This window comes from Copadichromis virginalis, linkage group LG18 (assembly GCF_057382275.1).
Source record: "Copadichromis virginalis isolate Kocher_CV1m ecotype Utaka linkage group LG18, C_Virginalis_male_GT1.1, whole genome shotgun sequence".
NCBI classification, from domain to species: Eukaryota; Metazoa; Chordata; class Actinopteri; order Cichliformes; family Cichlidae; genus Copadichromis; species Copadichromis virginalis.
In genome coordinates this window covers 22,915,400-22,927,021 of record NC_140635.1, presented here as the reverse complement: position 1 = coordinate 22,927,021, position 11,622 = coordinate 22,915,400, and the positions used below count along the sequence as shown (strand labels likewise).

At 40.1% G+C, this 11,622-nt stretch overlaps 2 protein-coding genes across 7 annotated transcripts; one reads left to right on the top strand and one right to left on the bottom strand.

The window, feature by feature from the left end:
- Positions 1-382: 382 nt before the first annotated feature.
- cirbpa (cold inducible RNA binding protein a) lies at positions 383-4,835 on the top strand. Of its 6 annotated transcripts, XR_014916408.1 has the most exons (8): positions 384-475; positions 1,184-1,294; positions 1,398-1,504; positions 1,602-1,734; positions 1,820-1,952; positions 2,031-2,095; positions 4,454-4,545; positions 4,655-4,835. XR_014916408.1 is itself a non-coding variant. In XM_085439197.1 (7 exons), the coding sequence occupies exons 2-7, from the start codon at positions 1,195-1,197 to the stop codon at positions 3,227-3,229; spliced, it is 546 nt and encodes a 181-aa protein (XP_085295323.1). In that variant the 5' UTR covers positions 384-475; positions 1,184-1,194; the 3' UTR covers positions 3,230-3,509. The 6 variants fall into 6 exon arrangements, 5 of the variants coding, with proteins under 5 accessions (XP_085295322.1, XP_085295323.1, XP_085295324.1 ...); XM_085439197.1 differs by lacking the exons at positions 4,454-4,545; positions 4,655-4,835 and adding an exon at positions 3,222-3,509; XM_085439198.1 differs by lacking the exons at positions 4,454-4,545; positions 4,655-4,835 and adding an exon at positions 3,206-3,509 and having other exon boundaries at positions 385-475.
- A 1,267-nt stretch (positions 4,836-6,102) lies between these two features.
- ndufa13 (NADH:ubiquinone oxidoreductase subunit A13) lies at positions 6,103-10,391 on the bottom strand. The gene is made up of 5 exons (XM_085439200.1): positions 10,249-10,391; positions 7,686-7,764; positions 7,516-7,587; positions 6,963-7,032; positions 6,103-6,330 (listed from the first exon to the last, which is right to left on the bottom strand). The coding sequence occupies exons 1-5, from the start codon at positions 10,340-10,342 to the stop codon at positions 6,211-6,213; spliced, it is 435 nt and encodes a 144-aa protein (XP_085295326.1). The 5' UTR covers positions 10,343-10,391; the 3' UTR covers positions 6,103-6,210.
- Between the last annotated feature and the right edge of the window lie 1,231 nt (positions 10,392-11,622).

Below are 11,622 nucleotides of genomic sequence, written 5' to 3'. Positions count from 1 at the left end.
ATCTGTGCTGCTAGGAAAACTACTTGGAGATGAAAAAGCCCAGAAGTGACTGATGGGTTCAAGGGCATCAGGGATCGGCTCTGAGTACCTTGTTCTTTGCAGGGGGATACAGCTGCCAGGCAGGAGGACTTCGTGGATGTAGTGGAAGAGGAAATGCAGGTGAGCTGTCTGATAATGGAGAATGCTAAAGATAGATTGAGGCGGAGGCAAATGATCCGTTGTGGCGACCCCTAAAGGCAGCAGCCGAAAAACGAAGAGGAATTAAATGCGGCCCAACCTAAGAGCACTATGCTGCGTCACCCTAACACAAGATGGCGCTGTTGGCGGCTGTTCTAATGGTCTGCCGCCCAAACAGCAGTAGAAGAAGGAGTGAGTGCGCATTGCAGTGAAAAGCGGATCGCGCTCGTTCTTCTCCCTCATTCGACCTGCATCGCCGCTCCCAGTAACTTCCCTTACATCTCCGTGAGAGACAAAGGTAAACGCTTTCTCTTTGTTACGTGTTGTTTCTACACGTTGCAAGTTATAATCTTATTCATGCATCTATATTTGTAAAGTATGAAACGCATATTTTTTTCCAATGTGACCTCTTTCTATTGATTGAAACTATTTTTAACCGGCGTTTGATCGCTTTTTTTATTTGATCGTTTTAGAATGTTTTTTCGATGTGTAAATGCTATGGTGCACTTTGCAGAAATAGGTTAACCTATTTTTTCCCCCCATATTAATTGGGGTAGTTAGATAAGCTGCAAAATAAGGCAGCTGGCCACCCCTTGAGATGGCGCAAAGTAGCTCATTGAAACAAAAGCGTGTAGCGCGGTGCTACAAAATGGCGCTGGAAGAAAAACCGCCAGCTAATCCGCTAACGAAACTGCGCCACGTTTTCAGGCCCCAGGCCTAGGGTGACTCCATTTTGACTTTTGTCGACGGTCATCGATTAAATATGACGTAGCTTTAAGATAAATTCAGATTTCATGGTCTGTTAAACGTCGGGAGGTATGTAGGCCATTACTACGCAATCAGTGATCGCCATTTTATGAAACTGCTCCGGTGACCTACTTTCTCATTGCGGCTAACCCTAACCCGACTGTGCGTGTCGACGGTTTTTCGCCGACAAAGGGCCCCTTTTCAGTTTTAAGGATTTGTGGGGAGACTTTTTTTTTAAATTGCTTTCATTTTTTTGTAGCTATAACAAAAATGTCGGACGAGGGAAAATTATTCATCGGAGGTCTGAGCTTCGAGACCAACGAGGACTCTCTGGCTGCGGCTTTCGGCAAATACGGAACCATCGAAAAAGGTAATTAAACCTCTTTACCCCTCTTGAGTATATAGTTTAAAATTACTTCAGACATCAATATTTTACTAAATATGTGGCCTAATCGGAATTTCTCCCTGATTAGTGGACGTGATCAGAGACAAAGAAACCGGAAGATCTCGCGGGTTTGGCTTCGTGAAGTACGACAATGCAGAGGACGCTAAAGACGCACTGGACGCCATGAACGGAAAGGTAAAAATCACGCTACTCAATTTATAATCGAATTAAAAAATATTTATAGTTAATGTAATTGTATTTATACGTTTTTACATTTCCTGTTGTATTGCAGACGCTGGACGGACGTGCTATTCGGGTGGACGAAGCTGGAAAGGGAGGGCGCTCAAGAGGAGGTTTTGGCTCTGGCCCACGAGGAGGCAGATTTAGCGGCTCCAGAGGGAGAGGTGGGCGTGGTTATTCCCGAGGTGCGACGTGGGAATATTTTTAAAAAGTTGAACTTAAAGGTTTATTCTAACACTATCGAAATTAAAACTGCTTTGTTTGTAATAGGTGGATATGGTGGAGACAGAGGGTACGGAGACAGGAGTTATGGTGACAGAAGCTTTGGTGGTGGAGACAGGAGCTTTGGTGGCAGTGGATACAGGAGTGGAGGATATTCCTCAGGTGGCTACAGAGAAAACAGGTAAATAATCGGAGCTTAAAATTGTTTAATGCACTTTATTTTTACTGTATTTTAAATGCAAGTTTCTTGTTTATATAGGGGGCAGGGTGGATATGGTGAGCGTTCAGGATCTGGATCCTACCGCGATGGATACGACAGCTATGGTAAGCATCAATAATATGTATTTCAGGTATTTGGGTGCATTTATGTTGGGGCTGTCTGTACAAAATCTAAAGGAACACTGAAAGCACATCTCAGTAACTGGCATAGTCAAACTGCGCAGCACTCTAATTTTTAAATACCTGCTTTAAGTGGCGGGTTGAGATGCTGTACACTCCAACACTGTAAATTGAGATTTCACAGCCCCAACATGGGAAGCCTATCACCATGTATGCCCCTCAGTTTTGTGCTCAACTTGATGCCTCTTTCCAAACGGTTGCCAGATTTCTTTTGTGCCCTTCTCTGACAAAGAGGCTGGAAACCATTTGAACCACTTAAAGCAAACCCCGAATTTCACGTGTTCTCAAATTGCGAGGAAGGCAAGGACCCCCTTATGCAAAAAGAGGGAGGGTTGTTAGGCGGGTTGAAAGGGGAATATTTGTAAAACTCCAGTGTTCGAACTTGCAGTGTCTTTACCTCTGTGCCCACTTCTTATCCTCAGCTACACATGAGTAAACATCTCCCTGATTCAAGATCTTCACTTGGCTGGCTGTTTTTCAAAGATGCGCTCCTCAAGAAAAATGTCCACGTGTTTGCTGACCTTAGTTCTGTAGTTTTGTTGTAATAGTTCAGCATCTTTAAAAAGAAGAAAAATGTAGCAATGGGTTTTGGTCATTCCTTATAAAACCTGTTACAAATTACAGTTAAAGAATCTTAACCATGCTTAATTGGACTCATTTCTCAAAGATCGTGCAACTAAAAGGCATCTGTAATCTGATACTGTAAAGTCCCATTTTTGGGGATCAAGACAGTTCTCAGTGTGGCTTTTCATTGAACAGCCACTACCATTGCTCTAAACTTTGTCCAGCACTTGAAGTGCTTCCTGATTTGATTCCTTTTCTTATATATTGCAATATCTGGGGCTTGTTTGTGTTCCTTATTTTCCCCCTCAGTCTCTGACTGACCTACCTCCTGCCAGGTTTTAAACTGAGAGGAAAGATATATGCTCATAAACAGACTTTTGGGAGACTTTATGCTAAATTCAAATTAATATTAAAAAAAGAGAAAAAAACCTTAGTTTAACTGAGGCTCCTGTTTGTTCAATTTCCCAAAAGAGTGAATTCCTTTCAGACTGGTGAACTACACATCCGAAGTGGCCGGCTGTTCATGAAGTTGCAAATTGCAGCATGCTACAGTCTGTCCAAGGTATCTTCTGTGCTCTGCTCAACATCTGCATTTTTAATGTGCTGTAAAATGGACTAATCTTGTTTAAAGTGATCGAGAAATGTAACTTTGTTTCCCTAAAGCTTATATATATCTCAAACCGGGAACAGTTTTGTACTTTTTGTTCTTTGTATGATCAACTTTTTTTTGTCAGTTTGGCTTCATGGAGCCTATTAAACAAATTGTGGAAAATCATCATGATTGTTGCCTCTTAAAACAACCGCATGGGGACTAAAGCTGAGCGCTGTAGGCTCATTTTAATGTAATGCTGCGTGAGAACTAAATCATCTGCTTGATGCAATCAGATGGTGCCCATCTCTGGACTAAAGTCAACAATTTGGTAGGCTAGTCAAAGTTCTCAAAGCTTAAAAGGGAGGGGAGGGAAGGCTGTTACTGGGTATCTGTAAAGATCCACACAAGTTTAAAAGGGGGGGGAGAGCACAGTTGAATCAAGTGAATCCTGTACATGTTAAACGATCCATGAGCCGAATGTTGTACCTACTAAGTGTGCTGATCAAACAAAGTGGCATATGGGGGAAGTTGGTGCCTGGTCATGTTCATGCTTCATTACGTTCAAGAGAGGTCAAGAGCTCCTTCAGTATCCTACAAGTCCTTGGAGAGTGAAGTGTTGCGCCTACCAACAAGTGCTCCTCAGAGATGAAAGCTGCTCTTGCCTAGTCAAATGTGAAGAAAGTAGGCCAGTGCACGTGAGGTAAAAATCTCCTTTTGCTTTGCTCACATCCTTGAAACTAAGTTCTCATTGTTGCCATGAATACCTTCAAGTTAGCTGCTGTTTAGTCCTCTGCTTCAGATGTCTCCTACAAACATCACAAGTCCTCTTACCTGATTCTAAAGTCCATTGGGAGGTGGGGTTTCTGTCTGGGATATTAGTGCTCCACCTTGAGTCCACCAAAAAAATGCATTGGTCCTTTAAGTCGGGTAGTTTTGTGCTCAGTCCACTTTGGTCACTAGTCCACAAATTTGCTCCTGTAATGTCCACAAGCCCCAATTCATGTGTAAGGTGTCTAGACTGCATTCACTTTTCCTTTGTACCTTATGTGGTGAGTCATTAATACTGCATGCAGTTTGACTTCAAGCATCAGTTGGCAGGTTTAATCCACCCATTTCTCCTCCTCTAGACTGAAAACTGACTGGATGCTTCAGTGGGTCTCGTCACAGCTGAAGTAGCTGGATTTTTAGGCTGCAAGATCTCATGCAGTTGCTGTATCAGGTAAGTTGTAAAGCATGTTGTTACTCAAAGCTTTTGGTGGTTTTCAGTTTTTTGTTTTGTTTTTTTGCTCAAAACTGGAATTGTCAGGCTAAAGATGTGTTTGTTTCAGGTCCAATGAGCAGTGGGGTGACTGTCAACACGAAGGAATCTCCCAAATTCCTGAAGCACATTTCCTGATGTTACAGTAAATGTCGCAAACTGGGAAAACAGCATTACAGAGCTGCAGTTGATAGACAAACCTGACTATGTAGTTTTGCTTTGGCTTGAAACGTGAATAAAATCTGACACAAGAACTTGCTGTGGTGTTTCTTTCTTTGTAAACACATGCCTGAGGATTTGCTTACTTTGAAACTCACATTGGCTTTTTATTTCTAAAGATATAGAGACATGTCAGAATGGTTTAAAGGTAGGAGGGGAAAGTAATGTAGTTGAGGAAATATTGTGTGCTTAAGTTTAATTGTCATCTTAAGGAAGATGCACTAGGGCCAGATATACATTTGTGTTTAAGTATGTAGGGTAATGGGTCATTGGTACAAATTTGTAAATAGCTGGATATGAATAGTGTGTAAAATACTACAATCTAATTACCCAGCTCATTGTCTTTGCAGTAGTCTGGTGTATGTAAGCCAATTTCAATTGGTTAACATCTCACTTGTCAAGCTGTTGTGTTTAGACACACTGATGCTACCAAGCTATTACTTGGTATTATTACATACTTGGTAGAGGTAATAACTAATACTTGGTCTTTGTAAGATTTGAAGGATTACATTAGAAGTTTAACGTGATATGAAGTTGAAATATAATCAATGCATCAGATATGGCAAAAGTGTAAGATGCAAATCTTGACTTATGACCCAACGTGTACGTGACAAATGCAGCTGACTGCGCACACTTACACACAGGCACATGAAACAAGTCCAGCAGGTTTGTTTACTATGCAAACATGAAGGCTGCTGGTTTGTCTTGTAAATTAGGACAAACAAGTTTAACAGGATGCACCGCTGTACTTTTTCTGTGGTTTCATAATGGCTTCATCTGAAAAGGTAATCGGACAACTTTGTCTTAATCTTCAGTGTAATTTGATCAGTGAAATAAAAGCTAATTACTACCTCAGTTTGGAAAGCTGATAATCAGGCAGTGGCTCACTTTTGTCAGTGTGCACTGACCTCCACACTGTAGTTCACCAAACTCATCTTCCTGTACTTGGCACACGTGTGGTGTCACATTTTACAAAGGAAGAGCTTCAGACTAGTAGATTTTGTGCTTGAGCACTGAGTTACATGTACTAAAAATACAAAATAAGGATTCATATTTAAGTATATTAATTCATTATTTAAATAAATATCAAGCATTTGGATGTCACAGCTGGTAGGTGTGTTAGTACTGTGCTAGTTCCTGTAGAAAAATAAACAGTCAACTTCATGAAATAAGAAATAAAGTACACTACATGGCTATAAAATGCAGTGGAGTAGAAGTATGACGATAAATATCTGAAACAGTACTGACATAAGTAGTTTTAGTTTCGCCCAAATTAAAGAACTGACACAGAAGCCAAGATCAGGTACAGAAAAACAGACACTTTAATTTGGAACATTTACAAGCTGAAGTGAACGACCACACAGGTCCAGGTGGAGGAGCTCGGGATGCTGGTGGTCTCGGTGGTGTTCACACGTACCACAGGAAGCCGAAACGCTTGTGCAAAAGCTCTTCGCGGGGCCTGAGGTTGAACAGCTCCTCTGACAGAGGGGTGACCCAGCGGTCTGTGTGAAAGACGCTCTCGCCAACCTGCACGGGTTAAAAAGATGCACAGTCAGCATCAACACAGGAACGCTGAAGTTCAGCGACAGACCTGAACTAAAATATAGATTCATTTGTTACCCTGTTTACTGAGTCTTATGTATTTTCACTTTGCATTTTTACCCAAACATACTTGGATTTTTGCAGTTTCCTTTATTTATTTTTTCCTTTCAGCTGCAGTAGTACGGGGTTGTTTAAATTGTGTCTCAGGTTAACCTTTGCATCTCAGCAGGCTCACAGCAAGTAAGGTAGGTGGGAAATCTAGATAAGTGTTATGCTTACAAAACAAAGCTGAAAATAATACTGTCGGTCAGTGCGTTTAAGAGGAAAAGTCAATCATCTTTTCTGTGTTGGACTGTACGCACCTATCTCAGCTAATATTTGTACGAAATGCAAATGTTTATAGTATGATTTTTCTTTGGTGTCTGAACCGTTTTAAAAATGAAAACATCAAGTATATTAAAAACTAATGAAAAGGCATCTATTAAATAATGTTAGACAGGTCATGAAAAATTCTTCTCTATAATTATATCATAAAGATGCTGTATATGAAAAAAAGTAATAAATGACTAAAAAATAATGAATAAGCAGGAGCAACTGATTTTTTTTAAACTTCTTACCTTCCAACCTGGAACGTCCTTCATGATGACTACCTCCTCTTCCAAGTTTTCCCTCAGCATCCGTAAGGTCCTAGCACAGAGACAACATTCAGCTCAGCATTTAAACAGCTGACCTGTGTTTGCAAGCTTAGGCAGTATAAAAGATGGACATAGTTCATGTGTCTGAAAAGGTCAATGGCCTTCAATCTGCATTCTTTCTAATGGACAGCAGAGGGCGACTCCTGTGCTTGAAAAAAACCCCCAAAGCATTCCCAAATTCCTCTGAGACCCCAGTAAACACTTTCCTGATGTGTTTAGGGACTCAGTTTGTAGTTTGTGTTTGTACTGAACAAACCATTGAGGCCATTTTGTCAATGAAAGTCAATCTGGGAGTCAGGAAGGAGAAACACCTCAGTTTGAGGCTTCATAATAGACAATTACAGACCAACATTTAGGTGATCTAAACGTTGGTTGGCTGCCTATGTCTAACTATTATATACAGTCTATTGTTGTAAACACCATTGAAAGAAAGAAAAAAAAACCATAGTAAGCATGCACAAAAGTGCTCAGTCACCTTCGGTCATGCTCTGCCTGCAGCAGAGGCATCAGAGCTATCCTGGCTTCCAGCTCTTCAATCTGCAGTCGCCTGCAACACGCAAACACGCACACACAGTTTGAGACTGAGCAGTGCACACAGGTGTGACAGTAAGCAAAACCACATCACAATTCCTTGACATTTCTTACCTCCTCTCTCTGTTCCACTTGAATAGCCTCCAGTACCCAAAGACCATGATGCCAATGCCAATGCCAAACATACTATATCCTGCAGGTTAAAGAATGAATGAAGCAACAGAACATTATTGAGTATTAATGCACATTTTTAACATCTTTAAGTAGGTTTACATATGTATTAAAGCATTTACTATAATAATAGCTGCACAGGCTTATGCTGTTCTAACGTATTATACAGGAGAACTCATTGAAATATCCATCAGAGAATTTGCTTTTTAACAACATCAGACCCTGTTGGAGGAGCTGACATTCACATACGGTGTCACCTGCGTTCGGCCACAACTTTGGAAATAAATTCCCATCATTACATGTGGAAGATGTGGAAAACCTGAGTACGCTTCATTTTAAAGCAGTTTCACTGTGATATAAAGTCATCAGACTGCTACTGCTGACTGATGCCTCTTTGAGACTCATTTCAGATCTTTCTCGATACTGTCAAGTAAATGGTGCTAAAATTCAGTGTCCTGTACTGCCCTACAACGCCTTATAAAATTACTATAAAATGGATATTACCACATACTTTTTGGTATAGGGAGGAAAAATGTGTGAAAATTTCACAAACCAACTTAATGAGGTTCCATTAAAACATTTTTCCTTCTTTTTTTTTTCAGATTAACCCATTATTCACATGACGAAACTAATCTGCTGGAGTGCTGGAGTAACAAACAGGAAATAATCTTAATTTAACACTTAACATTAATATGTATAGCATTCTTACTGCAACCACTATCTAGTCATGGAGTTTAACACAGTGTTTATATGCATTTTATACTTTTTACACTTTATATTTTTACTTACCAGCCAAAAGCCAAGCAAGTAAGGTTTTACAACTCAAACGCAGGTGGGACAGTTTAGATAAAAGCGTCTAAAAGTCACTGTTTCTGTAGCTGCTGCTCTCTGAAACTCTTTGCAGTGCTTTTCAGTTGCAGTGTATTCTGATGTGTAGTCTTGTTGGCATTAAGTCTCTTTTTGGGTTCACATTAAAATAACTTTTATTCGTGGTCAGCTTCATTTGAAATCATCTATATAACGTTAGTGTCACTAAGAGAGTTTTGTACCAATTATTGTGCCCCAACGTAAAGAGCTGTGCAAAAGTCTTGAGGCGCGCCTGAGCTCTTTATATTTTCTTCCAAGGAGCCAGCCTTTCTCGTAATTTGCAAAGTAGTCTGACCAATCATTCTCCAGGCTTTCTGAAGGTCTATCCAAGCTTTTCTTTGGACATGGCTGCTTTTTCAATAATTTTCAGTCCTTGTACCTGACCACTGTCAAGGGAATGTTTCTTGTGTTTGTTAAGCCACTTAACACTGGCCTTTGAATAAATCAAAACACAAAAAAATGCACTTAACTCAAGGGATGCAACGGTGCTGTGTCTGCACATAACAGACAACTTACCAAAGAACACATTTTAAATTGTATCTTTATGCATTTTGTTACTAGCACCCTGTAACAAAAACCAATTGTTCATTTCTATTCTTTTACTTGAATGTACAATAAAACTCCGAAAGACAACACTGTTTGATAAACATCAGATATTTTTGCACCGACAAGTTAATTGTCAAAGAGCTGAAAGCTTGGCATATTGTAGAATGTTGTGCAGTGTGCACTAAAAAACAAAAACAAAAAAATTCAGTAAACTTGATAAGTGGAGGACAACAGAGATGTCAGGTCTACAGCCATATGTAAAACAGGATATAGGCTCTGTCATGTTTTGGAGCTGCATTTCAGCCAGTGGTGTAAAGACCTTGTGAACACAGTAAAGAAGTGTGGTTGGATTCTGACCCATCGCGCAACACAATCTGGTCTTTTAGTATGTGCTGTAAATGCATGCCTGTATAAAAAAAAAAAAAACCCCACAGTAGTGGAACACTATCAGCCATGGACTGGCCTCCCAAAAGCTCAGACCTCAACATTACTGAAGCAGTGTGGGATCATGTTGACTGAGAACAGAACAAAAGGGGACAGAAACACCCAAAGAAGAGCTTTGAATGCCCTTCAAGAAGTCAGAAGAAATATTCCTGAATACCACTTCAGACTACGCTGTCCTAAGAGATCATCTTAATCAATTAACTTAAACTTAATCAAGTAGTTGATTTTACGGCTTTAACACTGTTAACCAAGCAGCAAACGATAGAACAGCTAGAACAGTTTCATCAAATAAAACCTAATCCTCCGTTTAACAGTAGGCATTATCACTTTAACTGAACCTGCAAATTAAACGACTCCCTGTGTTAGCTAGTTAGCATGTCGTTCTAAACCTGTCAATAACAATTCACATTAAAATGTTGCTCTGCTGCAAAAACACTTGTACAACTGTTGTCGTGCTGTTAGTCAAGATGTTCCTTTTAATGACAAGGATAAATGTAAGACCCCGCATACACATTTTTATCTTAGCTTGGATCTTTGTATTTATGCTAACGGGTTAGCGTAACCAGCAAATATCACCTAAACTATCCAACATTTAACAACTGCTGAATGAATCTAAATGTCTGGCTACGTGAGCGTGTGGCGTATGTACCCGAAAGTCCTCGTTTCGGTAGATTTCTCTTATAATCAAAGGGAGCATAGCCTCCCGGAGGAGGCATGTCCTGCTTCACCTTGGACCCCGCCATCTTCCTCCAACCTCCTCCAAAACACGCCAGTGACGTCCCTGAAGACACTCTTCTTCGCTGGTAGAGAAAAACTGTAGCAGCGCTCCAGCGCCCCCACATGTTCGGACATATATTATATTATATTATATTATATTATATTATATTATATTATATCCAACTGTAATGTTAACATATATTTTATAAAAATGTTACATAATGTTCATTTTTTTATGTTGATGTGGTAAAGTGATAACTATAATGCAAATAACAGAATAAAAACATAAATATTCTATAACAAAGAAATGCCCTGAATCTGAGTAAAAGTACTTAAAAAGTGTATAGAAGCAAAGATGGATTTCCTAAAAACATCATGTTGCAAAAAATGCCAAAAGAAAAAAGCTTGTTGAAATATCAACAAGCATCATTGTTGCTTGTTGATATTTCCATTTCATCATGTGATTTCTTGCTGGCTTTGATTTTAGAGTCACCTGTTTAATTTTGGACTGAAACACCAGAGGGGCCATTAGCTACGCCTCCCTCGTATCAAGTTTCAGAACTGCCTTAATTCTTCATGGCACAGATTCAACAAGAAGCTGGAAACATTCCTCGGAGATTTTGAGCCATATTGACATGACAGTATAAAATGGAATGTGGTGCGTTTCACCACATCCCAAAGCTGCTCTGTTGGATTGAGATCAGGTGACTGTAAGGCCATTTGAGTACAGATGACCTGAGGTTTGTGACATGTGTTACCCTGTTGGAAGCAGCCATCAGAAGGCGGGCACACTGTGGTTTTAAAGGTACGGATATGGTCAACAACAATACTCAGGTAGGCTGTGATGTTTAAATGATGCACAGTTGGTACATTGGAGCATAAAGAGCACAGAGAATACATCCCCCACATCAAGACACCACCATCAGCCTGATCTGCTGATACAAGGCAGTGTGGATCCATAAATTCATGTTGTTTATACCAAGTTCTGACTCCAACATCTTAAGAAATCTTGATTCATCAGCCCAGGCAATATTTTTCCAATCTTCTATTGGCCAATTTTAATGGAGTCATGCAACCTGCAGCCTTAGTTTGCTGTTCTGATCTGACAGGAATAATACCTGATGTGGTCTTCTGCTGCTGTAGCCCGTCTGCTTCAAGGTTGGAGTGGTGTGGTTCACCGATGCTCTTCTGTAGCCCTTTGTTGAAATGAGTGCTTAAAGCTGTCTGGCCATTCTTTAGACTCCATCTGATCTCTAACATCAGAGTATTTTCTTCAACAGAAATGCTGTTCACTGGATCCCAGTAG